Genomic DNA, 27,391 nt, shown 5'->3' with positions numbered 1-27,391 from the left:
GGGGGGAGGGGGGACTCATCACAGGCCTCCAGGGATTAATCTGTCACATTGGCTAGACACATCTCCAAGCACATGTAACTTACTTGAGGTCTTTGTAACTGAAGACAGAAGTGAAAAGGCTGCAAAATCTCAATGACCACCCAATCTACACAAGGGAGATAACTAACCTGTGGGCCAGTCACCTGTCAGTCACTGTTTGCTTGTATTGTTCTCCTGTCTCCACTAAACTAGCCCTGTAGACTCTGTGACTATGGGCTAAGTTGCAGTACCTAGTTATTTTTGGGTTATTTATGTCAGTTCTACTAGAATAATAATAACCTGTGGTATATGAAACTAAGGGGCCAGCAAGAGTGGCTAGATATTTCAGATTTTTTCCATATCTCCCATCCGTACTAAAGGGAAGATAACCAAATGTCAGTTTCTAAAACTGAGGAGAGGTTACAAAAGATATTTCCATTATTCCAACAATAAGAGATGATTTTTTTGTCCCTACTAAAGGGAGGTAACTAACCTGTTGTCTCAGAGACTGATGGCCGGGTACACTGGCTAGATACATCTCCATATTTGTCTTCTCTACTTAGAGCAACAAGATCCGGTTCCCAGCCTTCTGTTAGAGCTTGAAGCACTAGTTTTACTAGTACAGCACTGTGACTACTTTTGGCAACTGAAATACAAACATTGTTTAGTTGGACATTTGTTGAAGACTAAATCTTTGAATTTAGTGGCAAATTTATCATTCTCAAAAACGATTTACCCGGTAATTAATGTTAAATTTATGTTAAATATCTAATCTTTTTCAAGACTTTGAGTAGATTGTGCAACAACCATATTGCCACAGCTCAACATAGTTTAGAATTTTGAAAGCTAATCTGACACATATATCCAAAGTAATGAAGCTTTGAGAAATGTCTGACCTAGGTATTTGAATATGTTACTGGCAGCCTGACGGACGGTAGATGCTGGATGAGACAGGTAGAGGAGAAATGTGGACAGGTACTGAGGCCAGCGAGGCAGGAGGCGTGGCAGGGGCAGCACCTGGTAAAACAATCACATGTCAGTCACACAGGGGGATCAACAAACCTTGTAATACAATGTACAAACAATATACACTGTATAATACATCAACAACATACCTAGATCATAATGTCAATCATCTATGAACCTATGGATTACCACAACTTGATATCATTATATTAATCATTATATTTCAATTTCTGCTGCAAGTTCCAATATAGACACTTCCAGAAGACATTGTGTTCATAGGGCTGTGATTTGCTATTTGCATTCACACTGACATGAACGTTAAACATTTTTTTATAGAATTTTGTAAAATTGATCACAATTCTTTTTTAAATCAAGGTTAAAATTACCTTTACAAGGAAAAGACAAACATCTAAAGTCCCTTCTGCAGCATAGGCATCCAGAAACTTTACCGGCAATTGCTAAAAATGAAATTAATATATTGTACATACTGATGAGGTTAAATAAGATCAAAAAGAAATTACTCCATCAGTCCAAATTAAAATGAACAAGAGGACCAGAGGGCCTGTATCGCTCACCTGGATAATAAAGCAACCATGGAAAATTATTCTTATTACAATAAACAACTTTTTCTAAATATTGGCTCTGTCTGTCAGCAACACCTGTCCCTCACAAGGTCCCTTCTTTCTGCCCTCATGAATTGGGGTGGATTTCAAACATTTATCTCAATTTCCCCTATTGGGGCTGCCCCCTAAAAGCAACCCTCTTTTTATATAAAATTGAGTCCCCTTTTCCCAAGGATGCTCTACACACAAAATTAGGATAAACCCCTACTCGACCATTCCCCTTTGCTACCAGGGAAACCAAACTCTCTGCTAAAACAAATTGAGTTCCCCTTGCCAAATGANCACTTCTCCCTTTCAAAACAAGAGGACCAGAGGGCCTGTATTGCTCACCTGGATAATAAAGCAACCATGGGAAATTAGTCTTATTACATAAAATCCCTCAAATAGTACAGAAAGAGAAGGATTTAAAAAAATTAAACCGCAACTTCCCCTATTGGGCCTCGTCTCTCTGCACCAAGAGAGGCTACATCCTCCATTTATACAAAATCTCTTTGCCTAAGGATGCTCCAGGCCAAATTAGGATAAAATCCCTCCAATGGTACAGAGGAAGAAGGATTTTGAAGACTTAAACCTCTAATTCCTGATTTCAGCAAGCCCCTCTGCACCCAGAGCATCCACACCTTCTGTTTGTACCAAAATTGAGTCCCCTTTGCACAAGGATGCTCCAGGCCAAATTTGGACAAAATCCCTCCAATGGTACAGAAGAAGAAGGACTATAAAGGTTTAAACCTCAAATTCCCATATTGGGCCCCGCCTCTTAGCACCCAAAGGGGCCAAACCCTCCGTTTATACAAAATTGAGTCCCCTTTGCACAAGGTTACTCCACCCCAAATTTGGATAAAATCCCTCCAATGGTACAGAAGAAGAAGGATCTTAAAGGTACAAACCTCAAATATCCCTATTGGGCCCCGCCCATCTGCACCCAGAATGGCCACACCCTCTGTTTATACAAAATTGACTCCCCTTTGCCCAAGGATGCTCTGGTCCAAATTAGTTTAAAAATCAATAAAGCTGTTCAGGACTAGTAGCATTTTAAAGGAAAAGTTGACAGACGGACGACAGACGCCACGGTACGGAATAAGCTCACAATGGTCCTTTGGACCAGGTGAGCTAATTAAAACAAGACATGTAGAACCCGAATATACATTTTTTTTTAATCCTGATATTCAAAGGAACGTTTTCATCCTTTAATTTACTGCAAAAGAACACATTCTCACCACATTTCTTTGGTCTTTTTCTACTTGACTTTTGCTAACTTCGCTCCACAGAACAGAAATGACCTTTTCTAATGTTGACAGTGCTTCCTGAAACATTTTGTAAAACAATATTTAAAATCAAAGGCCTATGTGATATTTGTAAAATGCATTATATTTCATACAAATTCTCAAAGACTTCAAACTGATCAGGTAAGATGAATGTACATAGTGCCTTTATTGAGGTAGGTATTAAGCTGATCCTAACGATCACTGGGGGTCTTGAAAATAATTAACGTCTGAAAATCCTGTAAAGTGTGATGGATGAACCGATAGAAAAAAAATCCTTTCCACCTAACTCAAAAGAGTCTAGATGATTAAAGCAGAATTATCATCACACAATCACACATCCTTACAAAGATAGTAATCGTCTCACCCGTTTGGGTTGATTAAAAAAATAAAATAATCAATAAACACATGTCATGAAATATAACTTGTTATTCATTTTATCAATTATTGATAAAGCTTGAATATGGAGGTCCCAGATTATCAAAGGGTAACTCAGTAAGTTGTAATATTAGTGTACCTTGACATCAGAAGAGGAAATGAATGCTGACAGGGCTTTGGCTGCGTTCTCCCTGATAGTCAGTTGTGGGTTTGACAGTAAGCTAAACACCACTGTATGTATTTGTCTAGACACAAACTCCGGTACTGGCTGCCTTCCACAGGACTGGAAAAGGCACAGAGAGGAAATGATCAACAAAACGTATCACCAAAATACATGTACTTCAAGTTTTCACAAGAATACTTCAAGCTATCACCAGAATACTTCAACTTACCACCAGAATACTTCAAGCTATCACCAGAACAGCTACATTGTAATATAACAGCTCTATTATAGAGAGACATCTAAACACCTGATCCTAATGGCTACATTCAAGTGGTGTGTCTATGCACTAGATCCTAACATAACTTGACTGTTGAGATTCTGCCTCTTACACTTTATTGGCTAGGTAACTGGAGGTCCTGTCTCCAACAATATAATAGCTCTAACATACAGAGACATCTAAATACCTGATCCTAATGGCTAGGTTACCCAAGGTTCCGAGTCTAAACATCTTGTCTTAATATTGTAAATAGGTTCATTTAGCACAACCAATGATATATTCACACAAGATTGTCTCTGGTCTCTTTGAGCGAACTACTGTAAAAGTGGAAATGTTCACGTTTTCCCCATTGAGTAAATGAGTACATAAATACTTACATGCAAATAATTATGTGTAAATTACAGATTTTAGAATATCTAGATTTCAGAACTATTTCCAATGTGAAGACATCCATATCTCGATCAGTTTAAAAGGTCACAATGTAAACATTTCCACACACAAAAAAATCCACATTTACAGGACCTAATAGCTTGTTTACCTGAGAGTCTGTCTCCAGAGCAAACTGTGGAGTCTGTGACCGAGAATTTGCTCCATCCTGGCACTGTAGAATCATAGCATTGATGCCTACAAGGTAATGATTTACACATAAATAACATCAACCACCCAGCTATGTGTTCACCGTACATGTTCTCTCTTCTGTCTGCAGCTTGTTTCAGCAGCACGAAACCATGCTCCTAGATCATCATGCAACTTTCCAAACTATTTCTCTTACACAACCATAGTAAGATCAAATACCTTGCACTGCTTCCCGAGTTACTGAGCATGCTACTTCAAAAAATAAAGCGCAAAAACAAGATCCTTACAATCATATGTGGAGAGAACTTTAACTGGGGAGACAGACACCTGAATACAAAGGTATTGATAAAAGTGATAGGTTAAAAATATTGGACATTACAAAATTTTGAACTTAAAACTTTTGCAAGAATTCAGTAAAAAATGCACAATTTTCTTTTCCTTTTAAAGTTTAGGTATATAAGGTATATAATAAAGTCACAGAAAAATATAAGATTTAAAAGCAATACCCATAATAGCACCCTCTTTGGCTTGCCATAAACTGTTTTCACACTTGCATATCTGAAATAGACCAAAAGTTACAATTAAATTAAAAATATCCAACTTGTTGCTCATTCAATATACACGTTCATATGCAATAGATCCTCCACATAAAATACTGGGATATATATCACAAATGCAGTAAGACATTTTAATAAACTATATGTATATCTTCAATAACATTCACCAGTTTGGAAATATGTGATATCAAAGTTTTACTTTCTACACAAACAATATACATGTATATGCAAAAAAGTAACAGATTACTGACATTAACACCATAACATAATTTTCCATAAATTATCTCAAATGCTTTCTAAAGGAACCACAGAACATGATACTGAGCCAAACATCTTATACACATGACCATGTGTAGCAATGAGCAAACCTTGACCAAGCTGTTAAAGAGTAGCCCTTGATCTGCCACCTTGAAATGTCCCACGATGTGTACTAGCTGTTTGGCACAGGCATTTCTTATCGCAGACCATACATCGGTTAGTGCTGATTTTATAAGGTCCTGCAATAACAATTTTATTATACATCGGTTAGTGCTGATTTTATAAGGTCCTGCAATAACAATTTTATTATACATCGGTTAGTGCTGATTTTATAAGGTCCTGCAATAACAATTTTATTATACATCGGTTAGTGCTGATTTTATAAGGTCCTGCAATAACAATTTTATTATACATCGGTTAGTGCTGATTTTATAAGGTCCTGCAATAACAATTTTATTATACATCGGTTAGTGCTGATTTTATAAGGTCCTGCAATAACAATTTTATTATACATCGGTTAGTGCTGATTTTATAAGGTCCTGCAATAACAATTTTATTATACATCGGTTAGTGCTGATTTTATAAGGTCCTGCAATAACAATTTTATTATACATCGGTTAGTGCTGATTTTATAAGGTCCTGCAATAACAATTTTATTATACATCGGTTAGTGCTGATTTTATAAGGTCCTGCAATAACAATTTTATTATACATCGGTTAGTGCTGATTTTATAAGGTCCTGAAATAACAATTTTATTAACTACATTCTTGGTTTGGTTTTTAACCATGTGCTCATACATCAAAACCTTGAAATCTTCAATATATCATCACCATGTTAAGTGTAAAATTCCTAAATCTAAGGTCTTTATCTTTTTAACAACAAAACTTTGAATTGGGTGCAATTTAATGCCAGAGTCACCACAACACATCTCAATACACTTCTCTTACTGTACTCTATAGAGATAAGAACAGGAACTGAAACAACATCTCTGTCAATATATACAATAGTTTTAATGAAACAATATCATATTATATAATATTCCATATAACCTATCAGAAATTGATGTCATGGTATTAATACATTGTCACAGGGTTAACATTGAATTGATTTGTCCAAAACAATCGACGATACATGATATAGAGCTGGTACTTACCAAAGTATGATATATATATATACCATTATGTAAAGCTGGTACTTACCAAGTATGATATATATATACTATTATGTGGAGCTGGTACTTACCAAAGTATGATATATATATATACCATTATGTGGAGCTGGTACTTACCAAAGTATGATATATATATATCATTATATGGAGCTGGTACTTCCCAAGTATGATATATATATACCATTATGTGGAGCTGGTACTTACCAAAGTATGATATATATATATACCATTATGTGGAGCTGGTACTTACCAAAGTTTGATATATATATACCATTATATGGAGCTGGTACTTACCAAATTATGATATATATACCATTATATATCGTGGGTAATTGCCAAAGTATGATATATATATATATACCATTATATAGAGCTGGTACTTACCAAAGTATGATATATATACATACCATTATGTAAAGCTGGTACTTACCAAGTATGATATATATATATACCATTATGTGGAGCTGGTACTTACCAAACTATGATATATATATATCATTATATGGAGCTGGTACTTACCAAGTATGATATATATATACCATTATGTGGAGCTGGTACTTACCAAACTATGATATATATATCATTATATGGAGCTGGTACTTACCAAATATGATATATATATACCATTATGTGGAGCTGGTTCTTACCAAAGTATGATATATATACCGTTTTAGGGTGCTGGTACATACCAAAGTATGATATATATACCATTTTAGGGTGCTGGTACATACGAAAGTATGATATATATACCATTATATGGAGCAGGTACTTACCAAAGTATGATATATATACCATTTTAGGGTGCTGGTACATACCAAAGTATGATATATATACCATTATATGGAGCTGTTACTTACCAAAGTATGATATATACCATTATATGGAGCTGTTACATACCAAAGTATGATATATACCATTATATGGAGCTGGTACTTACCAAAGTATGATATATACCATTATATGGGGCTGGTACTTACCAAAGTATGATATATACAATTATATGGAGCTGGTACTTACCAAAGTATGATATATATACCATTATATGGAGATGGTACTTACCAAAGTATGTTATATACCATTATATGGAGCTGGTACTTACCAAAGTATGATATATATACTGTTATATGGAGCTGGTACTTACCAAAGTATGATATATATATACCGTTATATGGAGATGGTACTTACCAAAGTATGATATATATACTGTTATATGGAGCTGGTACTTACCAAAGTATGATATATATACTGTTATATGGAGCTGATACTTACCAAAGTATGATATATATACCGTTATATGGAGCTGGTACTTACCAAAGTACTACTAGCGAACTGGCAGTCCACAAGACTGTCTCTGTTCTCCTTGAGCCACTCCATTATATGGACAACTGCTCTGTTTCGTACTACTGGCATGTTTGCAACTAAAAATAACCAAATTATCATTATCTCTAGAAACATGTGTATTTAACAGAAAAAAATGGTTTATTCTTGTTCAGCAATATTTTAAAGTCAGAAATAGTTTATTACCTATGCTTTCATAGACATAATTTCTTTGTCTGCTGACATTATTGGCAGGTGTTAAGTGACTATCTATGATAAGGCACTGGAATCCTCTCTGGATGGTTGTGTTGTCAGAATTTAACTCAAGAAATCTTAGATTTTAGGATTTAACACAATAGACAATAGATTAGCGGGATATAAATTTCATACAGACCTACTGAAATACTGATAGACCAGACCTTGACCAAGAAATTCTATTTATAAAAATATGTTCAATAACATGAAATTAAGAAAACATGTGTAATAATAAAGGAAGACGAGTTGTTTCACAGAGGTCTCATGTCACTGATCACTTCTATACTTATCAGTGAATCATATACATCATAGGAAATAACTTAATAGAAATTTGATCTATAAAGTTAATGATTCCCATAGATCTAGACTGGCATTGTTTTTTATTGTGATATCTATAGGTCTACCATCAAGTTCCAACATTGCTTCAGCTAAATTAAAAGTTTATTTCATTTCTAAAAACTAGTATAAAGCTTTAAAGTTTGCCTTAGCCAATCAAATCAAGATATTGGAATTTGTGTAGATTGTGTCAATTATCAAACTAAGCTATCTGTTAGATACATTCGAATAAAAGATATGATCTCAATTCAATTAGCCAAACATATTTCCTTCTCCTCATTTAATTAGTGATGATAATGTATCTTTATCAAAATCTCACCAGAGAAACAATCAAGACAGGAGGATGATGTACTTATTGTATTAAGTAATTTATATACAGGTGTCACAATGTGACATAAATCAAACAAAAGAACAAAAAATATATAAAGAAATCCTTGGTCCTAAATCTGAATCAGAGTGTGACAAGTATGGATGTGAAATAGGATGTTTTACATACAAACCTTGTTTGAGTGTGTACTTGAAGGCCTCTGTGAGGGAGGGGTACAGATCCTGTTGACCGTACCTGAAGAAGCACAATCATCTTTAAAATCAGTTTGCAATACAAAATACCAATCAACAAGCAACAAGTTAATAATTTAATTTGAATTATGTGTATGGAAACTGTCTGATATAAGTTATAAAACATTCATTATTTTGACTGAGAAAACTCCTTTAATAATAAATGATTAACTTGGTATGGGCTTGCTCCTGATGTGGATGAAGATATCAATATTCTTTACATTACCTGTACAAATCCAGGACTTGCACATACCATTTCAAAAATACATCCAAAAGTTCAATGATGACAGCCTTGTGATGACCATCACTGGAGGCTAACACAGTTCCTGTACAGGACATGCGTCGGACTCGTCCACCTCCATCACTATTGGCCTCAGACCAACCAAACCGACGATCAAACACATAGCATGTAAATTTATTTAGTGCCTCTTGTGTACCACAAAATTCCAAGGGATCTGTGAAAATTTGACTACGACCATTGATGGTAAGTATGACCTCCTCCTCAATTACATCATCTCTTGGATTCTGTATAGGAGAAGAATGCTTCAGCGACAGTGACTGTAAGTTGGCATGAACTTTTTGCAACAGCTCCAACTCTCCTTTAGCCGAGGCTGTGATCAGCAGAGCATTGATCTGCTCCAATGTATTAGCGGCCATGACAGATGCACTAACAAAAAGAAACAATTTACAAACTAAAAATCATATAGTCCCCAACATCTGGACAAACTTAAAGTCTTTGACATGAAAAGTAAACAGGATGCATGCATAACTCTGTTTATATAGTGAGACACAGGACCCAATTTCAGTATGTGACACTCTGTAAATATAGGAGCATATGTCTTTGCAATCCATAGGGATATCTACATACAGAATTTGGCAATGTACATGTAGGTAAGAAATAAAAGGAAATGTACCTGTGACAAAGTGACAGTGAACAAAGGGCCATAACTCTGTATATATTGTCGACAAAAAATCCCAATATATGTCCAGATATATTCTAGCTAAATTTGGCAATGGTTGTTGGCCATTTGCAAGTATATGAGATAATCATAGGAGTTTGATGTTACCCATATATGAAAAAAACTACTATGAATTATGGGCGACCTTGAATACCATAAAAACATTGCAGAGAAATTCACCAACTTCAGGAAAATTGTTGCAAAATAGTTTTGTACTATGTTAGCTTATAAAGCTGTCCATATTAAACATCAATAACCTATTTATCGTGTTTATAAACACACACCTGACGAAAACTGTACCTAACAATGTTTAATCCACAATTACCTAAGAAGTTTGACATTTTTTGTTTGATTCTTCAGCATCTCCAAAAGCCATGGCATGCTTTCCTAGTTAGTATTTGGAGTGGTTTTTATTTCATCTACACTGTTATATGTAATGTCAGCTCTAGATCCTGTAGTTAGATATTTCAGAACACATCAAGTAGTGATGGTAATAATAAGAGACTGATAAGAAATTTGGAAGAATATCTCCTATTCCGAGACATGAGAATCTCTTAAAAATGAAGAAAAAAAAAAACAAACATTGGTTCCAAATAACTGATATTTGTTAGTTGTATTGTTGATATTGAAATGAGGTCAACTCTGGTTGTTCAAAGTTCCATCCCACACTCATAGAACGTCAAGTGCATGCGTTTCATAAATGCTGGTTGCCATTGATACATATATATCCAATTAATATCAAATATGAAACATAACATCGATTAAACATTCGATAGTATGAATGGTTGAATACGAGCGTCTACTTGATGGTCAGTGTGACAATTTGACAGTTCATCTGACCTCATATTGGTTATAAACCGACACAATCTCACCTGCACAGCAACACCTACGTTTCTACACACATGTCTTCAAAAGATAGTGTTATCAAGGAAAAGAAAACTAATAAAACAGTACTTTGGAACCGTATTACCTGAATCATTATACATATGCTCTCGTGATCTACAACAGAACAAGCTATTCAGCAGCAGACGAGTCTTCGGCGAGAAAGAATGTTTGGTCGGCCATATTTGTTTACCATTACGCCACTTCCGGTTGAAAGTAATCGGATTAACGTTTATATGGTGTAAATTAACGTGAACTGACAGAAAATTTGATTCCGTTCGAAATGGTGCCTAAATGTGTATGATTTCGTAAAAACGTGTTTTTGATATGACTGAAAATAATTACGAAAATGACGACAGTGTAAATTTAAAACCGATGTATTTCCAGATACATTCGCGACAGATTTCCGGTCGAACACATAAAAATATATATGAGTTAGAAAACGGATAGGCCTACTGTACCTGTTATTTTCTTTTCCACATCTAAAAATCAATTGATGAGATTTGCTTGGGGATACGAGGTGCTGTCGAGCTTGAGTAACGGGATATTTAAATCTTCATTAATAATTGTTCGCCATATATTGACTCGGATGAACGTCCAATTATTTGGAAGTGAATTCGTCCTATTGGTGTTTAAATAGTCTCCATTTTATGACGCAAAAATCAAACTTTGATAGGCATTCTCAAAATATGCGAGACAAATATGCCAAAAAGTCGTAGCAGAGACACAATATTATGACGTCATATACAAATAAAGACGACGTCAAAATATGACTCGCGCCTTTCTGATTTATCTGACGTATCTAGAAATATTGTAGGGCTATACATGCTATGAAATGTTAAACATGTAGATGTTAAACATGTAGATCTGCATCTAATACCAGCAACGAAAACCATGCTGTTATATATATATAGATCACCTGTCTTAGATACTTAAAACCACTTTATACATATGCATAGTCTTACAAAATTCCGAGATGACATTCATATTATAAGTTATTAACGCCATGACTTCATCGTTATTATATATGACGTCATAAGTGTAACCAGAGACGTATCTTCAAAATAATAGTGATTACACAACGAAATTAAGATTGTCTGTATGCCATATGTCTGTGAATTTAATGCTGAATTTTGATAAATCAATATAATTTTCTATCAGATTAACGTATTTACAAAATTGATTCAGTCTATATTGACTAAAGACTGGATATAGAAATGTGTTGGTAAGGTTTCGAATCTAACCACTTGTCAGTGTGCTAAAGGTGTCGTCGAGCTCAGGCATGTCTTATCATCAAAACTGCATTCTGGTGCATGTTTAGGCCATTATCTCATTTTATCGGCATGATTTTACAATTTTAAAGTTTCTTTTTGTATAAAAATAATACATCATTGTTACACTTTATTTACAGTCGTTACTTTTTCCCTTTTCCATTCATTCCCATTGATTGGAGTCTGGGGAAACATAAATGCTACATTCAACTTTACAAGGAAATTCATAAAAAACGCGGGAATAAAATTTGAAAATGTCTCATTGTGGCACAATTTATGACACGGAACTTATTTTAGAAATTGACGCAGCTAGTTGATTATGTAATTGTTTAAAACTCATACGTATCAGTATAACAAAAAAGTCAGAGTGGTTTCTTATAGATCTGATTAATCGTACTCCGTCATCACTGGAGCCGCACACGTACGCATGCCAGTAGGCGGTGTGTAAGAATCCGGAATCCGTTTCCGGTTCTGTATTAGACGGCGTATAACATGGCGAATAAAGGAACATCAAAAGGTAATGTTATAAGATATGCATTTATTGGATCATTGCCAAACTTATTTCTCACGGAATAACTGTAACTAATGAGCTTTTATGATTATATAAACGTTTTCCCACATTACAACCAATTCCATCGAACAGAAGGTTTTAAATATCCACTTTTTTATGCCATCACTTCCTCATGGCAACCTCACGTCACAGAGACATTGCAATGCATGCATATTAATTCAGTTAAAAATTGTTGATTAACCGGTGATTTTATTACCGGATTATATGATACTGAAATGCTACAATAGGTATGTTCGTTATATGTCAAAATAAAAGAGATACCATGACTGTTTATCAGTACAAGGTGAGAAAACTGTAAAGACTAAAGTCAAATACTGGAATGTGAATACTATTTGTCAGTTTTAGAGTCTGCATCGTTTTTTGTACACTTGCATCTGTATACTGTTTAAACGTCCGACAATCCCATTAGACATATGTAATGGCAGAGCCGATTGCATGGTGTGACATCTGCCTTCAAGTTCAAGCACTCAATTTAGACCATAAGGTGGTCATGGAGATGTACAGTTTCATATGTAAATCAGTAGCTGGTAGGCAGATTGAACAAAATACAAAAGCGTGAGCCTTTTTAGGTCACCTGAGCTTTAGCTCAAGTGACCTATTGATATATCCGTCTTCGTCCATCGTCCGTTAAAATTTTACATTTCAACTTAAGCTGAAATACTGGCAAAGGGATTTCATTAATATTTCATGGGAAGGTTACTGACATCTCCCTGACCAAGTGCTGTTATTTTTCGGGTCGATCAGAAATCCAATATGGCCACCACAGCCGCCATTTTGAAAAACAATTTAAAACTTAAAGTCAAGTTCTGCTGGGCCGATTGAATTGAAATCTGGTAGGAATGATCGACTCATGGTCCTGACAAAGTGTTGTTATTTTTCGGGTCGATCAGAAATCCAATTTGGCTGCCAGGGACGCTATTTTGAAAATAACTATTTCAAACTTAAAAACAAGTTCTAATAGGCCGAGTTAAGTGAAACTCGGTCTAGGGATCAGCTCATGGTCCTGGCAAACTTAAGTTAACGTTATACTTAACTATTTTGTACTCAAATTGGTACATATTTCAACAACAAAAATAAATACTGTAGGACTCAGGGGACCGTTAAGGCCCATGGGCCTCTTGTTTTCATGGTAATTCATTATTAAAAACAATCACTATCCCCAGCCAGGCCAGTAAACTTATTCAACACCCTACTCAAGATATTCATTATTTCGGAAAAGAGTCTCAAGTGCATGATTCGTGAGCACAAGGCCATAGAATTTGAAGGGTTCCATAGAAGGATTAAAAAACTGGAAGAAAACATCCTGTTGCCAGGAATCATGATAATTTTTCACTTTCGAAGAAAAAATGGCTCATGGAAAATCCCACACATATCCTCAATTGTTGTTGGTGACATGTTCCTTAGTGGACCCAAATTGCTAAATTATATCAACAGTATCGGTACAGTATTGTTGTATTTATGTTTTTTCCTAACAGTATTTATTTTTAAATATTGTTCCTGTGGTTGTACACAATGCTCAGTTGTGGTGCCAAACTCTTTGAAATCTTTGACCAGAAGGTAACAGTAACTGCACTCGTAATTATCCATCTGAGTGAAGGCAAAACGATAATCTTACGAACAGACAAAATTTAGTAGTCCAATAATCCATACAATAATATTTACCCGAAATCTCTATTAACACTATCATCCATATTGTAGTTGTCCAAAGGTGATGTTTTACAGTTTACAGTCATTTTTGTCTCGTCGCCATGAAGTAGCGGAAGCCAGACCGAGGTGTTGCTTTTCCGGCGGCGGTGTCAACATAAAGTTTTTGCGTTTAAGTTAATTTCACTGAAAGTATAAGTACTAGACTAACCAAACTTGGACCATATATGCATCTTAGGTAGTACATCTCAACCCATGCATCAAATGTGGATGCGGGTTACTTTTCATGGTCCATTCACTTAGTCAGCATCTCCATCAACCTTAAGTTTTTTGCGTTTACAAATAAGTTAATAGGTTCTCTGAAACTTTATAATAAGCGCTACACCAACCAAACTTGACATGTACACTGATGGTCAAAGTTGGGCACAGACGAGACATATCAATCCGAATAGCTTGATAATATTTGTAAGTAATATAAATTGTCGACATAATCTGTTAGATTATTTACGTCAGACCGTATAAACTGTACTTATTCAATAGGCTTTTATGTAATATATTATAAGCATTGTTTCTGGATTGTTTTAAGTTGGCAACAAATGTTGATCTCTTAATACAGTGTCTGTTTTGTACCCACCTTGGAACTGGTGATAATGTAACCAAAACACGTTTATAAACACAAGCATGTTGTGATTGCTTGCAATCTGCCTCACTTCTGTTATCACTATTTCTGGAACCAATCAATCAAGTTCCACCACTGTGATATTAATGATGCAGAGAATTTATAAATCTTCTTAAAATTAAGTTCCATGTAATGGTGGACTTGATGGGTGAATATCTATAGCCCTATTTGTACATTTGATATATATGATTCCTTTCTTTAGTGGTAATCATTATAATTTATTGTTTTTGTGTCGTTTGCAAAGCAAATGTGATATAGGGATCATTTTATAGGCACCGTCATCTTCACAAATGGTTTCCATGGAATCATTATATAACTGATGGAACTACCCATTTCAGGTAGAAAGACTCCAGTTAATCTGGAATAAAAATACATGATAATTTATGGTCAATTATTGAATACCAAGTGCTAACGCAGTAATTAAAATAGCTTAGTTGGTCGTCTAACAATAATTCTATGAAGATTGCTAGGCTTCTTGGTCAGATTTGTAGCTGTGACACTCTAAATTATTGGCTACTGTGCTGACTTTTGTGGAATACAAGTACTATTCATCAATATTTATATTATATTTTATGTTTGTAGGCTTAAATGTATTGATATGTAATTTTACACTAAAAAACAAGTATATAAATAAATGTATATATAATCTTCATGAAAAAAGAAGAAGAAAAACTATGATGGAAGTATATAGTTCACAGCTATAAAAAGATAAGCTTTGCTCAAGTGAACTGTTCTAATCGCTTTCCGTCCGTCAGGCGTAAACTTTTTACATTTTCAACTTCTTCTCAAGAACCAGTGGATGGATTTTTTTTCAAACTTGGTCAGAATCATCCTTGGTAGATGAGGCTACAAAATTGTAAAATTGGGATTCCTACCTCAACCCCTGGGGCCAGGGCTCGGCCCCAAAGGGAACATTAACCAATATTTCAAAAATCTTCTTCTCCAGACTCAGAGGTCATTTTCTCTGCATGGAAAGAAAGACCATCAGGGGCTTTATTTAAATTGTACATTTCAGGACCCCCGATCGCGAGCTATCCGTTCTCCCTTGGGGAGGGGGTAAAGTTTACTATTGTTTATATAGGGAAATAACACTTTTGGGTATATATTTTATCCATTTTCAACCGAAAATTACTCAAACTTAGTCAGAATCATCTTTGGTGAATGAGAGTATTACTTAGTAAAATTGGGATTCCTGTCCCATCCCCAGGGGCTAGGGTGGGGCCCCGAAGGGAACATTTACCAATATTTTCAAATTATTATCCTTTGATGACATGACAAGTATTGTATTTCACTTAGTTTACATGCTGATTTCCACGTCACATCTAAACAATAAAAGAAAGCTACCAGTACCTATGATATAACTCAGGTGACCGCTAAGGCCCTTGGCCCTCTTGTTAAAGCATAAAACCTGAAAAATGTAATTGCATTAAAAAAGGGTGGCAATCAGAAGCGTAATAATTAGCGCCAACAAGGCTGTGCACCATTTTAAATGGGATACTTAATGCTGTTCCAACGTTTTCTGGTATGATTGTTTATAAAAATGTTATTAATTGTATATTTATGTAAATACCTAAATATGTGTACCAAACATTTACCATAACAACCACTTATTCTACCAACCCTTCATTTGAATCGGGACAAATTAATCGCTGCCTTTGAATGCAGCGAAAAGGAGATACCATTATGATTGGTCAGTACCAAAAAAGTGATATTATCACACTGTGAAAATATAATTAGTGCCCTATAGTAATCACTGTCTGTCCGTCCACAAATTTTGTTCCTGGCTGATAACTTTGGTATTAATTGACCGATTTACATGAAACTTGGTCAAGATGTTCAGTTCACAAAAATACACACTCAGGTAAAAAAAAAAAACAAGGTCAAAGGTCAAGGACATCAGGTTTAAAGGTCAAGGTCTATTTTTGCATTTTTTCACTGATGAACATTTTGTTATGACACTATGAAGCAATGTTGGTCAGAATTAAATAAGGAGTCAACTGAATAAAGGTCAAGGTTATTGGATCAAAGGTCAAGGTTAAATTTTGTATCTTTCCACTGGTGAATATTTCGTTATGATGCTTTGAAGCAATGTTGCTCAGAATTAAACAAGGAGTCAATTGACCAAAGGTCAAGGTCAATTTTTGTATCTTTTCACTGATGAACATTTTGTTATGACATTATGAAGCAAAGTTGGTCGGAATTCCAAAAAGAGTCAACTGACTTATGGTCAAGGTCACTAGATCAAAGGTCAAGGTCAAATTTAGTATCATTTCACTGATGAACATTTTGGTATGACACTATAAAGCAATGTTGGTCAGAATTACACAAGGAGTCAACTGACGAAAGGTCAAGGTCACTGGGTCAATGTCAAGGTTAAATATTGTATCTTTTTACTGATGAACATTATTTTTATGTTATTATGAAGCAAAGTTGTTCAGAACTTAACACAGAGTCAAATGACCTAAGGTCAAGGTTACAGGGTCCAAAGGTTCAAGGTCAAGTTTTGTATTTTTCACTGATGAACATTTTGTTATGATATTATGAAGCAAAGTTGATCGAAATCAAAGAATAATTCAACTGACCCCAGATCAGGGTCAATGGGTTAAAGGTCAAGGTCATTTGGGTCCAAAGGTCAAAGACAAAGTGGATCTCTGACTTTGACCCTGGCTCTTGATGGAGGAGGTATTTAAAGTGAAATAAAACATCAAAGCTAACAAATGAGTATTGCACCGGTATTTACATTTCTGTTAGCCTAGCAAATATGGAGGTGGAAGGAAACAAGACTCACATCATAGTACATGTTAAATGTATATTTCGCTTCCTTGCGATTCTTTTTGAAGTCCAAATATCAGACGTCAAGCTCAGCTATATGGGCAGATTGCTTCTTGATGATTATGGCGGATATATTGCCACAAGTCAGGGCCCTTACTGACCTGTCAGTGTTCTAGTTTTTGATTGTAACTGTGTGAAAGAGATCAGTTTTATCAAGTTGATAGAATTTGATATTTCACTGGCAAAAATGTAATAAATCGAGATATTCATGGATATATGGCTTCCCAAATCTTTTTGATAGTGTCAACTCATTTTGTTTTACTTCTGAATAAAAAAAAATCTGTTTGCCTTTTTCCAGGAGAAGTTGTTGTTCCAAGAAACTTTCGACTTCTGCATGAGTTGGAAAGTGGGGAGAAAGGATGTGGTGATGGAACAGTATCATGGGGACTTACACGCAGCGATGATGACACGCTAAGGGACTGGACCTGTACCATTATTGGACCCGCTAATGTAACACCATTCTATTATTATTTTTATGCAAAAAGTTAAAGACTTGACTCAGACTCATATTTCAGTAACATTGTAAACCCTCCCCTCACCTTGTTTGTTATCTTAAGCATAAATTTGTTTTATTTATAGAATGCAATAATAAATTTAAAAAAAATATATGTTATTTTGGCCATTTGATCTCAAATTGTAGTTTTTAGCTCACCTGCCCAAATTTAAAGGGCAAGTGAGCTTATGCCATGGCGCAGCGTCCATCGTCCGGCCGTCAACTTTTCCTTTAAAACGCTACTTGGGGGTGAAGGGGAAACAATTTTTTATAAACCTTGGGTCTGGCCCCACAGGGGCCTGAAGGGCAAGCAAATTTTCTTCAAAATCCTTCTTCTTCTATAGGAATGAAAGGATTTGGTCCATATTTGGTGTGGAGCATCCTTGGGTAAAGGGGAACCAATTTTGTATAAACGGTGGGTGTGGCCCCCCTGGGACCTGAAGGGGGGCCCAATAGGGGAAATAGAGGTAAAACCTTTATAATCCTTCTTCTACCATAGGGATTAAGGGATATTATCCTAATTTAGTCAGGAGCTATCTTGGGCAAAAGGGACCTAATTTCGTATAAACAGAAGGGCAGAAGGGAGGGGCCCAATAGGGGAAATATAGCAAATTCTTCAATGGCAGGATTTTGTCAAAATTTGGTATGAAGCACCCTTGGGCGAAGGGGAACCAATTTTGTATAAACAGTGTGTCTGACCCCCCTAGAGGCAGAGAGGCAGGGCCCAATAGGGGAAATAGAGGTATGACTTTTAAAATCTTTCTTCTACCATAGGGATTAAGGGATTGTATCCTAATTTAGTCTGGAGCATCCTTGGGTCAAGGGGATTCAATTTTGTATAAATGGTGGGTATGACCCCATTAGGGCATAGGGGTGGGGCTCTGTTTGAAGTTTGTTCTTGGTATATCTCAAGTACTTGATGGATCTTTCTGAAATTTCATATGTACTTACAGCACCTACCATTGAGTGCTATATTTTTACTTCATACCAATTATTTTAAACATATATTCAGGTGAGCGATACAGTCCCTCTGGGCCTCTTGTTGTATAAACAGTGGGTGGGGGCCCACTAGGGGAAATAGAGGTAAAATCTTTGAAATCCTTCTATTCTTCTACCATAGGCATTACAGGATTTTATCCCAATTTTGTCTTCATCAAGTTGTCTATAAGTGCCGATTACTCTTAGGGAGTATTCATTAAAACAAGATGGCCACCAGGTCGCCACTTTGGATTTTGACATTTGAAGTATGTTCTCCCTATATCACCAGAAATACTGGATGGATCTTTCTGAAATTTCATTTGTGCATACAGTACCTACCATGGAGTGCTATACTAGTATCTTAAACTCATATCAAGTACTTAAAACATATCCAGGTGAGCGATACAGGCCCTCTGGACCTCTTGTTCATTACAATTTACAATCAATTTCAAGAGAAAAAACCTTCACAAGTTGTCTTTTTAACTCAACAGACCCAAAGGGCCATTCGTAAACTTTTGACATTTTTAGGTCACCTGAGCTTTGCTCAAGTGACCTATTCTAATCGCTTTCCGTCCTTCGTCGTCCGTTGTCTGTCGTGCGAAAAACTTTTTACATTTTTAACTTCTTCTCAAGAACCAGTGGATGGATTTTTTTCAAACTTGGTCAGAATCATCCTTGGTAGATGAGGCTACAAAATTGTAAAATTGGGATTCCTACCCCAACCCCTGGGGCCAGGGCGGGGCCCCAAAGGGAAAATTAACCAATATTTCAAAAATATTCTTCTCCAGACTCAGAGGTACAACATTCATTTTCTCTGCATGGAAAGAAAGACCATCAGGAGCTTTATTTAAATTGTAAATTTCAGGACCCCCAAGCTCTCTGTTGTCCCATGGGGAGGGGGTAAAGTTTACTATAGTTTATATAGGGAAATAACACCTTTGGGTATATTTTGACAACTTTCTGTAGGAAATTATTTTTACTTGGTGAGAATTATCCTTGCAGGAAGATGGTTTCAAATTGTAAAATTGAGATTCCTACCCCAACCCCTGGGGCCAGGGCTCGGCCCCAAAGGGAAAATTAACCAATATTTCAAAAATCTTCTTCTCCAGACTCAGAGGTACTACAGTCATTTCTCTGCATGGAAAGAAAGACCATCAGGGGCTTTATTTAAATTGTAAATTTCAGGACCCCTCGAGCTATCCGTTCTCCCTTTGGGAGGGGGTAAAGTTTAGTATAGTTTATATTGGGAAATAACACTTTTGGGTATATTTTGACAACTTTCTATAGGAAATTATTTTTACTTGGTGAGAATTATTCTTGCAAGAAGATGGTTTCAAATTGTAAAATTGAGATTCCTACCCCAAGCCCTGGGGCCAGGGTTCGGGCTCGGCCCCAAAGGGAAAATTAACCAATATTTCAAAAATCTTCTTCCCCAGACTCGGAGGTACTGCAGTCATTTTCTCTGCATGGAAACTTCAAAGAAAGACCATCAGGGGCTTTATTTAAATTGTAAATTTCAGGACCACTGAGCCATCCGTTCTCCCTTGGGGAGGGGGTAAAGTTTACTATAGTTTATATAGGGAAATAACACTTTTGGGTATATATTTTATCCATTTTCAGCAGAAAATTACTCAACTTAGTCAGAATCATCTTTGGTGAAAGAGGGTATTACATTGTAAATTGGGATTCCTGCCCCATCCCCAGGGGCTAGGGCGGGGCCCCAAAGGGAACATTTACCAATATTTTCAAATTATTATCCTTTGATGACATGACAAGTATTGTATTTCACTTAGTTTACATGCTGATTTCCACATCACATCTAAACAATAAAAGAAAGCTACCAGCACCTATGATATAACTCAGGTGACTGCTAAGGCCCTTGGGCCTCTTGTTTATTTTAACCCACCATCATCAGTATAGATGGTTGGCTATATTCAAATCACCCTTTGACTGGTGTCCATCCATCTGTCCGTCCGTCCTACCTTAAGCAATTCTTGTTTGTGCTATTTCTCAGAAGGTACTGGATGGAATCTTTCTCAAATTTCACAAGAAGGTTCCCCTTGGTCTCTTATTATGCATATCAAAATTTAGGTCTGATTGGAAAACCAAGATGGCCATCTGGCAGCCATCTTGAATTTTGAGAGTTAAATATTGTTAGTGCTATTTCTTGGAAAGTACTGGAAGAATCTTTCTCAAATTTCATTTGCAAGATCTCTATTGAATTATGAGCCTGATCAGAAGATCAAGGTATTCGAATTGAGGTCAGAATAAAATATTGTTAGCACTATTTCTCAGAAAGTACTAAAGGGACTGATATGAGAAACAGGACGGCCACTAGACAGCCATCTTGAATTTGGCAGTTCAATTTTGTTATCACAATATTTAGTCCACTTGACCATAGGTCATGGTGACCTTATTGCCATCTGTCTTTTTCTGTCGTTGTGTTTTAACTTTTATCTTGTGAGCACGATAACTTGAGTAAAAGTGAATGGATTTTTCGATAAATTTTGCTATGCTGCTTTATATCAATAACATCTCAGACAATTTTGAAAGTGGTCCCGATCAGACAATAACTGGCAGAGTTATGGGACTTTGAAATTTTAATTACTATTGGAGCCTATGGGACTTGAGCTTGTGAGCATGATAACTTTAGTAAAAGTGAATGGGTTTTGATGAATTTTGCTATGCTGTGTTATATCAATCAGATCTCAGACTAGATAGCAAATTGGCCTGATCAGACAGTAACTGGCAGAGTTACTGTCAGTCGGAGAATACAAGATGGCGGATCCTGGCCTCTGATTTGCAGAGACGAGAAATTTTCGACTTCTAGAGATTATCTTCAGCAATTAACTTCTTTATTTGTACAAATGTTACTTATGAGGTTCCAAACAAGTGTTATTACTTTTTTGTGCCGATCAGAAAATTCAAGATGGTCACCATGACCTCTCATTGACTGCGATGTTTTTGACTTCCTTTCAAAGGCTACACCGATTGACTTCTAACATAGTAGGAGTGTTCCTTATGAGGTTTTGACCAAGTTTGTTACTTTTTATGCTGATTGTAAATTTCCAAATAGCCACCCTGGCCTTTGATTGGCTAGGACATTTACAAATTCATCTGTACATATAATCCATTTAACGTATCATCTAATTCATCTATACAGTATGGTCTCCAGGTTAGTATGGGTGTATGCCCTTGATCTCTCCAAAGTAACTATGTGCCAATTTAAAAAAAAGAACAGTCATGCTTCAATTTGAGTATTTCAGAATTTACCCATGCATGGGGCTCTTGTTCAATATGGCGCCTATTAAAAGTGTTTCAATTCCTTGTTGCCAAGATGCATTGTAGAGGCCTGCAAGCCTCTTGTTTGAGTTTATAGCCGTTGATAAATCTTTCTTGTTCTGTTTCAGAGTAACTTTGAATCAAGAATCTACAGTGTAAAAATAATATGTGACGATGACTATCCTGTATGTCAGCCAATTGTAACATTTACAACCAAAATAAATTTACCTTTTGTCAGTCCAGACGGAAAGGTGAGTAGTCTTAAGGACACATAGAAAGATTGGTAAAAAGGTCTCGGAGAGCTCTGCTGTTGTATTGTTTCAGTTATAGCCACTTTAGATTAGAATTATATTATCTAGCGAAAATATCAATGAAAAAGTATAATATTTACAGTACTGGATTAATGAATTATATAAACATACAATCATGTACACGTATGTAATGATATCCCATCCGTATGTGTGTTCGGACACCCGTATACAGCACATCATTTGCCTCCTCAATGGGAACTCATTTCATCATTTAAATTGTAAAAGTCATTGTTATATGTATGTAGCACTTTCTTTATAGATATAAATATTACATAAACCAGTCAGTGACTAAGGAACATATCATTTAAATAACTTAAGAGTTTGCATATCGAACACACAGCCTAGCTTCCTGCTATATTCCTATTATATTATATATAGCTATTTTGACAGAGTTAAACTTGTGATGTCACAGATGTAGGCTAGCCATGTCGAGGCGATCGTCGCTGAGGCAAAGATGTGTATTTCATAAAAATCGCAATATCTCGGAAACAGAGGACATCACTGCATTCACAATTTTTTTAGCCTTTTTTATAATATGAAGTATTTTCATAGCGTAATATAGCAGATCATTTAGGGTATTGTTCGGTGTCCACCTGTCTGAAATGATTACCTGCCTATACTTACCATAAAAAGAATACCTCAGATTGGTGTTTTTATCAATGTATCGTTGATTTTGGTTTGACAAAACACCAAGAGGACAACTGATATTTCATACTCTTTCTGACTCAAATATGAAATAGAGTGTTTCATTTCATACCTGATTTGTGTCAATACCTTGGTTAATTCCATGGCCTGAAGCATATATCAAAACTTGATTCGTGATATTAACCCTTTCACCGTTAGGTAACTTAAGTTGACTCTACCATACATTTAGATGGGCGAGTTCATTATGGTCTACAGTGGTGAAAGGGTTAAGTACAAGTATTAATGATATTGAACAGTTTCTAGTTGGTCTAGTTTGTGGCTTCTAGAAACAATTTTGTCAATGACAGAATACATCGTAATTTGAAAATTTTCACAAAGCAAATGTATCAACATATTTCTGCTTTCTTGTTAGCGGCCCTCCGAACCTTTATCCATGCCAATTATAATGACTCCAAATCATGATTGAAAATGACTTCAGCATCATGCAATATTTCACAGATTGAAAACAACATACCATCAGATAATACTGGTGTTTATTAGTGCCCTACTGGTACTACTGGAGGGGTGTCTAACTATTACTGGTACTACTGGAGGGGTGCACGTGTCTAAATATTACTGGAACTACTAGAGGGGTGTCTAACTATTAATGGTACTACTGGGGGGGTGTCTAACTATTACGGGTACTACTGGGGGGTGTCTAACTATTACTGGTACTACTGGAGGGCGTCTAACTATTAATGGTACTACTGGAGGGGGTCTAACTATTACTTGTACTACTGGAGGGGGTCTTACTATTACTGGTACTACTGGAGGGTGGCTAACTATTACTGGTACTACTGGAGGGTGTATAACTATTACTGGTACTACTGGAGGGGGGCTTACTATTACTGGTACTACTGGAGGGTGTATAACTATTACTGGTACTACTGGAGGGTGTATAACTATTACTGGTACTACTGGAGGGTGTATAACTATTACTGGTACTACTGGAGGGGGGCTTACTATTACTGGTACTACTGGAGGGGGTCTAACTATTACTTGTACTACTGGAGGGGTGTCTAACTATTCCTGGTACTACTGGAGGAGTGTCTAACTATTACTGGTCCTCCGGGAGGGTGTCTAACTATTACTGGTACTCCTGGAGGGTGTCTAACTATTAATGGTACTACTGGAGGGGGTCTAACTATTACTTGTACTACTGGAGGGTGTCTAACTATTAATGGTACTACTGGGGGGGTGTCTAACTATTACGGGTACTACTGGAGGGTGTCTTACTATTACTGGTACTACTGGAGGGGGGCTTACTATTACTGGTACTACTGGAGGGTGGCTTACTATTACTGGTACTACTGGAGGGTGGCTAACTATTTCTGGTACTACTGGAGGGGATTCTAACTATTACTGGTACTACTGGAGGGTGGCTAACTATTACTGGTACTACTGGAGGGTGGCTAACTATTTCTGGTACTACTGGAGGGGTGGCTAACTATTACTGGTACTACTGGAGGGTGTATAACTATTACTGGTACTACTGGAGGGTGGCTTACTATTACTGGTACTACTGGAGGGTGGCTTACTATTACTGGTACTACTGGAGGGTGTATAACTATTACTGGTACTACTGGAGGGGGTCTTACTATTACTGGTACTACTGGAGGGTGTATAACTATTACTGGTACTACTGGAGGGTGGCTAACTATTTCTGGTACTACTGGAGGGGATTCTAACTATTACTGGTACTACTGGAGGGCGTCTAACTATTAATGGTACTACTGGAGGGGGGTCTAACTATTACTGGTACTATTGGAGGGGTGTCTAACTCTTACTGGTACTACTGGAGGGGTGTCTAACTATTACTGGGACTACTGGAGGGGTGTCTAACTATTACTTGTACTACTGGAGGGTGTCTAACTATTACTGGTACTACTGGAGGGGTGCACGTGTCTAAATATTACTGGTACTACTAGAGGGGTGTCTAACTATTAATGGTACTACTGGAGGGTGTCTAACTATTACTGGTACTACTGGAGGGGTGCACGTGTCTAAATATTACTGGAACTACTAGAGGGGTGTCTAACTATTAATGGTACTACTGGAGGGGGTCTAACTATTACTGGTACTACTGGAGGGTGTCTAACTATTACTGGTACTACTGGAGGTTGTCTAACTATTACTGGTACTACTGGAGGGGTGTCTAACTATCAGTTTGTATTCCATCGCCTGTATTAGGTTGGTCGTTTATCATATAAGTTTGTATGGCCCTATATCCTATACAAATGTACCTTGAGTATAAAAAGATGTATGCAGATATATTTTGGGATGCAAGATTGTCACCTACCTGATGTTGGAAATGTTGTCCTATGTTTTGACCTCTGACCTTAATAGTTGTTCATCTGAAAGATACATTTTTGGTTAAATAAATAATTATTACAGGCGCAGGACTTGTTGACAGTGTCTTGATTATGTTATAATTACTAGGCCAAATGTAATGTGATGTTGGTGTTGAGAGGGCCTTCATTCCTCTGCTAAAGATACATGTATATACACTTCATTCCAGTGCTAAAGATACATGTATATACACTTCATTCCAGTGCTAAAGATACATGTATATACACTTCATTCCTCTGCTAAAGATACATGTATATACACCGATTGTTTTTCACAGGTTGACGTACATAGATTAGTAGGAGGTTGGAACCCTTCTTACACTATTCAAAAAATATTACTCGATTTGAGGGTTCAAATGAGAAACAACACAAGAAACAAGCAGCCAGCAGATGGAAACTTCTTCTGAATTCCCTTTGACTAAATCAGTAAGTATCAAAAGTACTATATACCACCTTTACAACTACAACAAAACTTAATAGCTAAACAACACCACAACTACACCACAACTACACCATAACTACACCACAACTACAACATAACTCCACAACTACACCACAACTACACCATAACTACACCACAACTACACCACAACTACACCATAACTCCACAACTACACTACAACTACACCACAACTACACCACAACTACACCATAACTACACAACTACAACATAACTCCACAACTACACTACAACTACACCACAACTACACCATAACTACACCACAACTACAACATAACTCTACAACTACTCCACAACTACAACATAACTCCACAACTACACAACTACACCACAACTACACCATAACTACAACATAACTCCACAACTACACCATAACTACAACATAACACCAGAACTACACAACTACACCATAACTACACAACTACACCACAACTACACCATAACTACACCACAACTACACTACAACTACTCCACAACTACAACATAACTCCACAACTACTCTTTTACTAATCCACAACTCCTTAACCATACCACAACTCATTTACTACACCACAACTTCTTAACTACACTACAACACCTTAACTACACTACAACACCTTTACTACACTACAACACCTTAACTACACTACAACACCTTAACTACACTACAACACCTTAACTACACTATAACTTCTTAGCAACATTACAACACCTTAACTGCAATACAACTCTTTTACTAAACCACAACTCCCTAACCATACCACACCACACATAAGATGTTGTAGTGAAGTCAACTCCTTTACTACACCACAACTCAACTCCTTTACTACACCACAACATCTTAACTACACTACAACATGGTTTGCTGACGTCATTGTGTTGTGTTGACGTCATGGTAACAGCGTTATGACGTCATCAACATCACCCTCATAGTTATTCAACATGTTTGTCAAGATGGATGTGACATGGAGGTCCAGTGACATTTGATCCCTGACGAAGGGCTAAGCCTGAAAGCTTGGAAAAGAGTGACTTACAAGTTCATTGATATTATTGCGTTCCCTTTAGGAACATATGTTTATAGACAATTAGTACACTACAACACCTTAACTACACTACAACACCTTTACTACACTACAACACCTTAACTACACTACAACACCTTAACTACACCACAACACCTTAACTACACCACAACACCTTAACTCACTACAACACCTTTACTACACCACAACACATTAACTACACTACAACACCTTAACTACACTACAACACCTTAACTACACTACAACACCTTTACTACAC

The 27,391-nt window shown here is 36.4% G+C and overlaps 2 protein-coding genes across 3 annotated transcripts in view; one reads left to right on the top strand and one right to left on the bottom strand.

Annotated features, from left to right (window-relative positions):
* The window catches only part of LOC110458492, a 51,448-nt gene extending 40,709 nt beyond the window's left edge, over positions 1-10,739 (bottom strand). For both annotated transcript variants that reach the window (XM_021510211.1, XM_021510212.1), the window contains exons 1-12: positions 10,646-10,739; positions 8,970-9,383; positions 8,659-8,720; positions 7,562-7,668; positions 5,189-5,317; positions 4,770-4,821; positions 4,226-4,311; positions 3,387-3,530; positions 2,825-2,911; positions 1,371-1,442; positions 915-1,035; positions 512-664 (exon numbers count right to left, since the gene is read on the bottom strand). In XM_021510211.1, coding sequence (XP_021365886.1) covers positions 512-664; positions 915-1,035; positions 1,371-1,442; positions 2,825-2,911; positions 3,387-3,530; positions 4,226-4,311; positions 4,770-4,821; positions 5,189-5,317; positions 7,562-7,668; positions 8,659-8,720; positions 8,970-9,373 — 1,417 coding nt within the window. In that variant the 5' untranslated portion in view covers positions 9,374-9,383; positions 10,646-10,739. The remainder of the gene's footprint in view (positions 1-511; positions 665-914; positions 1,036-1,370; positions 1,443-2,824; positions 2,912-3,386; positions 3,531-4,225; positions 4,312-4,769; positions 4,822-5,188; positions 5,318-7,561; positions 7,669-8,658; positions 8,721-8,969; positions 9,384-10,645) is intronic.
* Positions 10,740-12,244: 1,505 nt separating this feature from the next.
* Positions 12,245-27,391, top strand: part of LOC110458448 (ubiquitin-conjugating enzyme spm2-like) — a 21,616-nt gene continuing 6,469 nt past the window's right edge. The window contains exons 1-4 of the mRNA XM_021510144.1: positions 12,245-12,345; positions 17,853-18,004; positions 22,436-22,558; positions 25,929-26,076. Coding sequence (XP_021365819.1) covers positions 12,321-12,345; positions 17,853-18,004; positions 22,436-22,558; positions 25,929-26,057 — 429 coding nt within the window. The 5' untranslated portion in view covers positions 12,245-12,320 and the 3' untranslated portion in view covers positions 26,058-26,076. The remainder of the gene's footprint in view (positions 12,346-17,852; positions 18,005-22,435; positions 22,559-25,928; positions 26,077-27,391) is intronic.

Source organism: Mizuhopecten yessoensis, unplaced genomic scaffold (assembly GCF_002113885.1).
Source record: "Mizuhopecten yessoensis strain PY_sf001 unplaced genomic scaffold, ASM211388v2 scaffold9615, whole genome shotgun sequence".
NCBI lineage: Eukaryota > Metazoa > Mollusca > Bivalvia > Pectinida > Pectinidae > Mizuhopecten > Mizuhopecten yessoensis.
The sequence above is the reverse complement of the archived record's forward strand: the minus strand, read 5'-3'. Positions and strand labels throughout refer to the sequence as shown.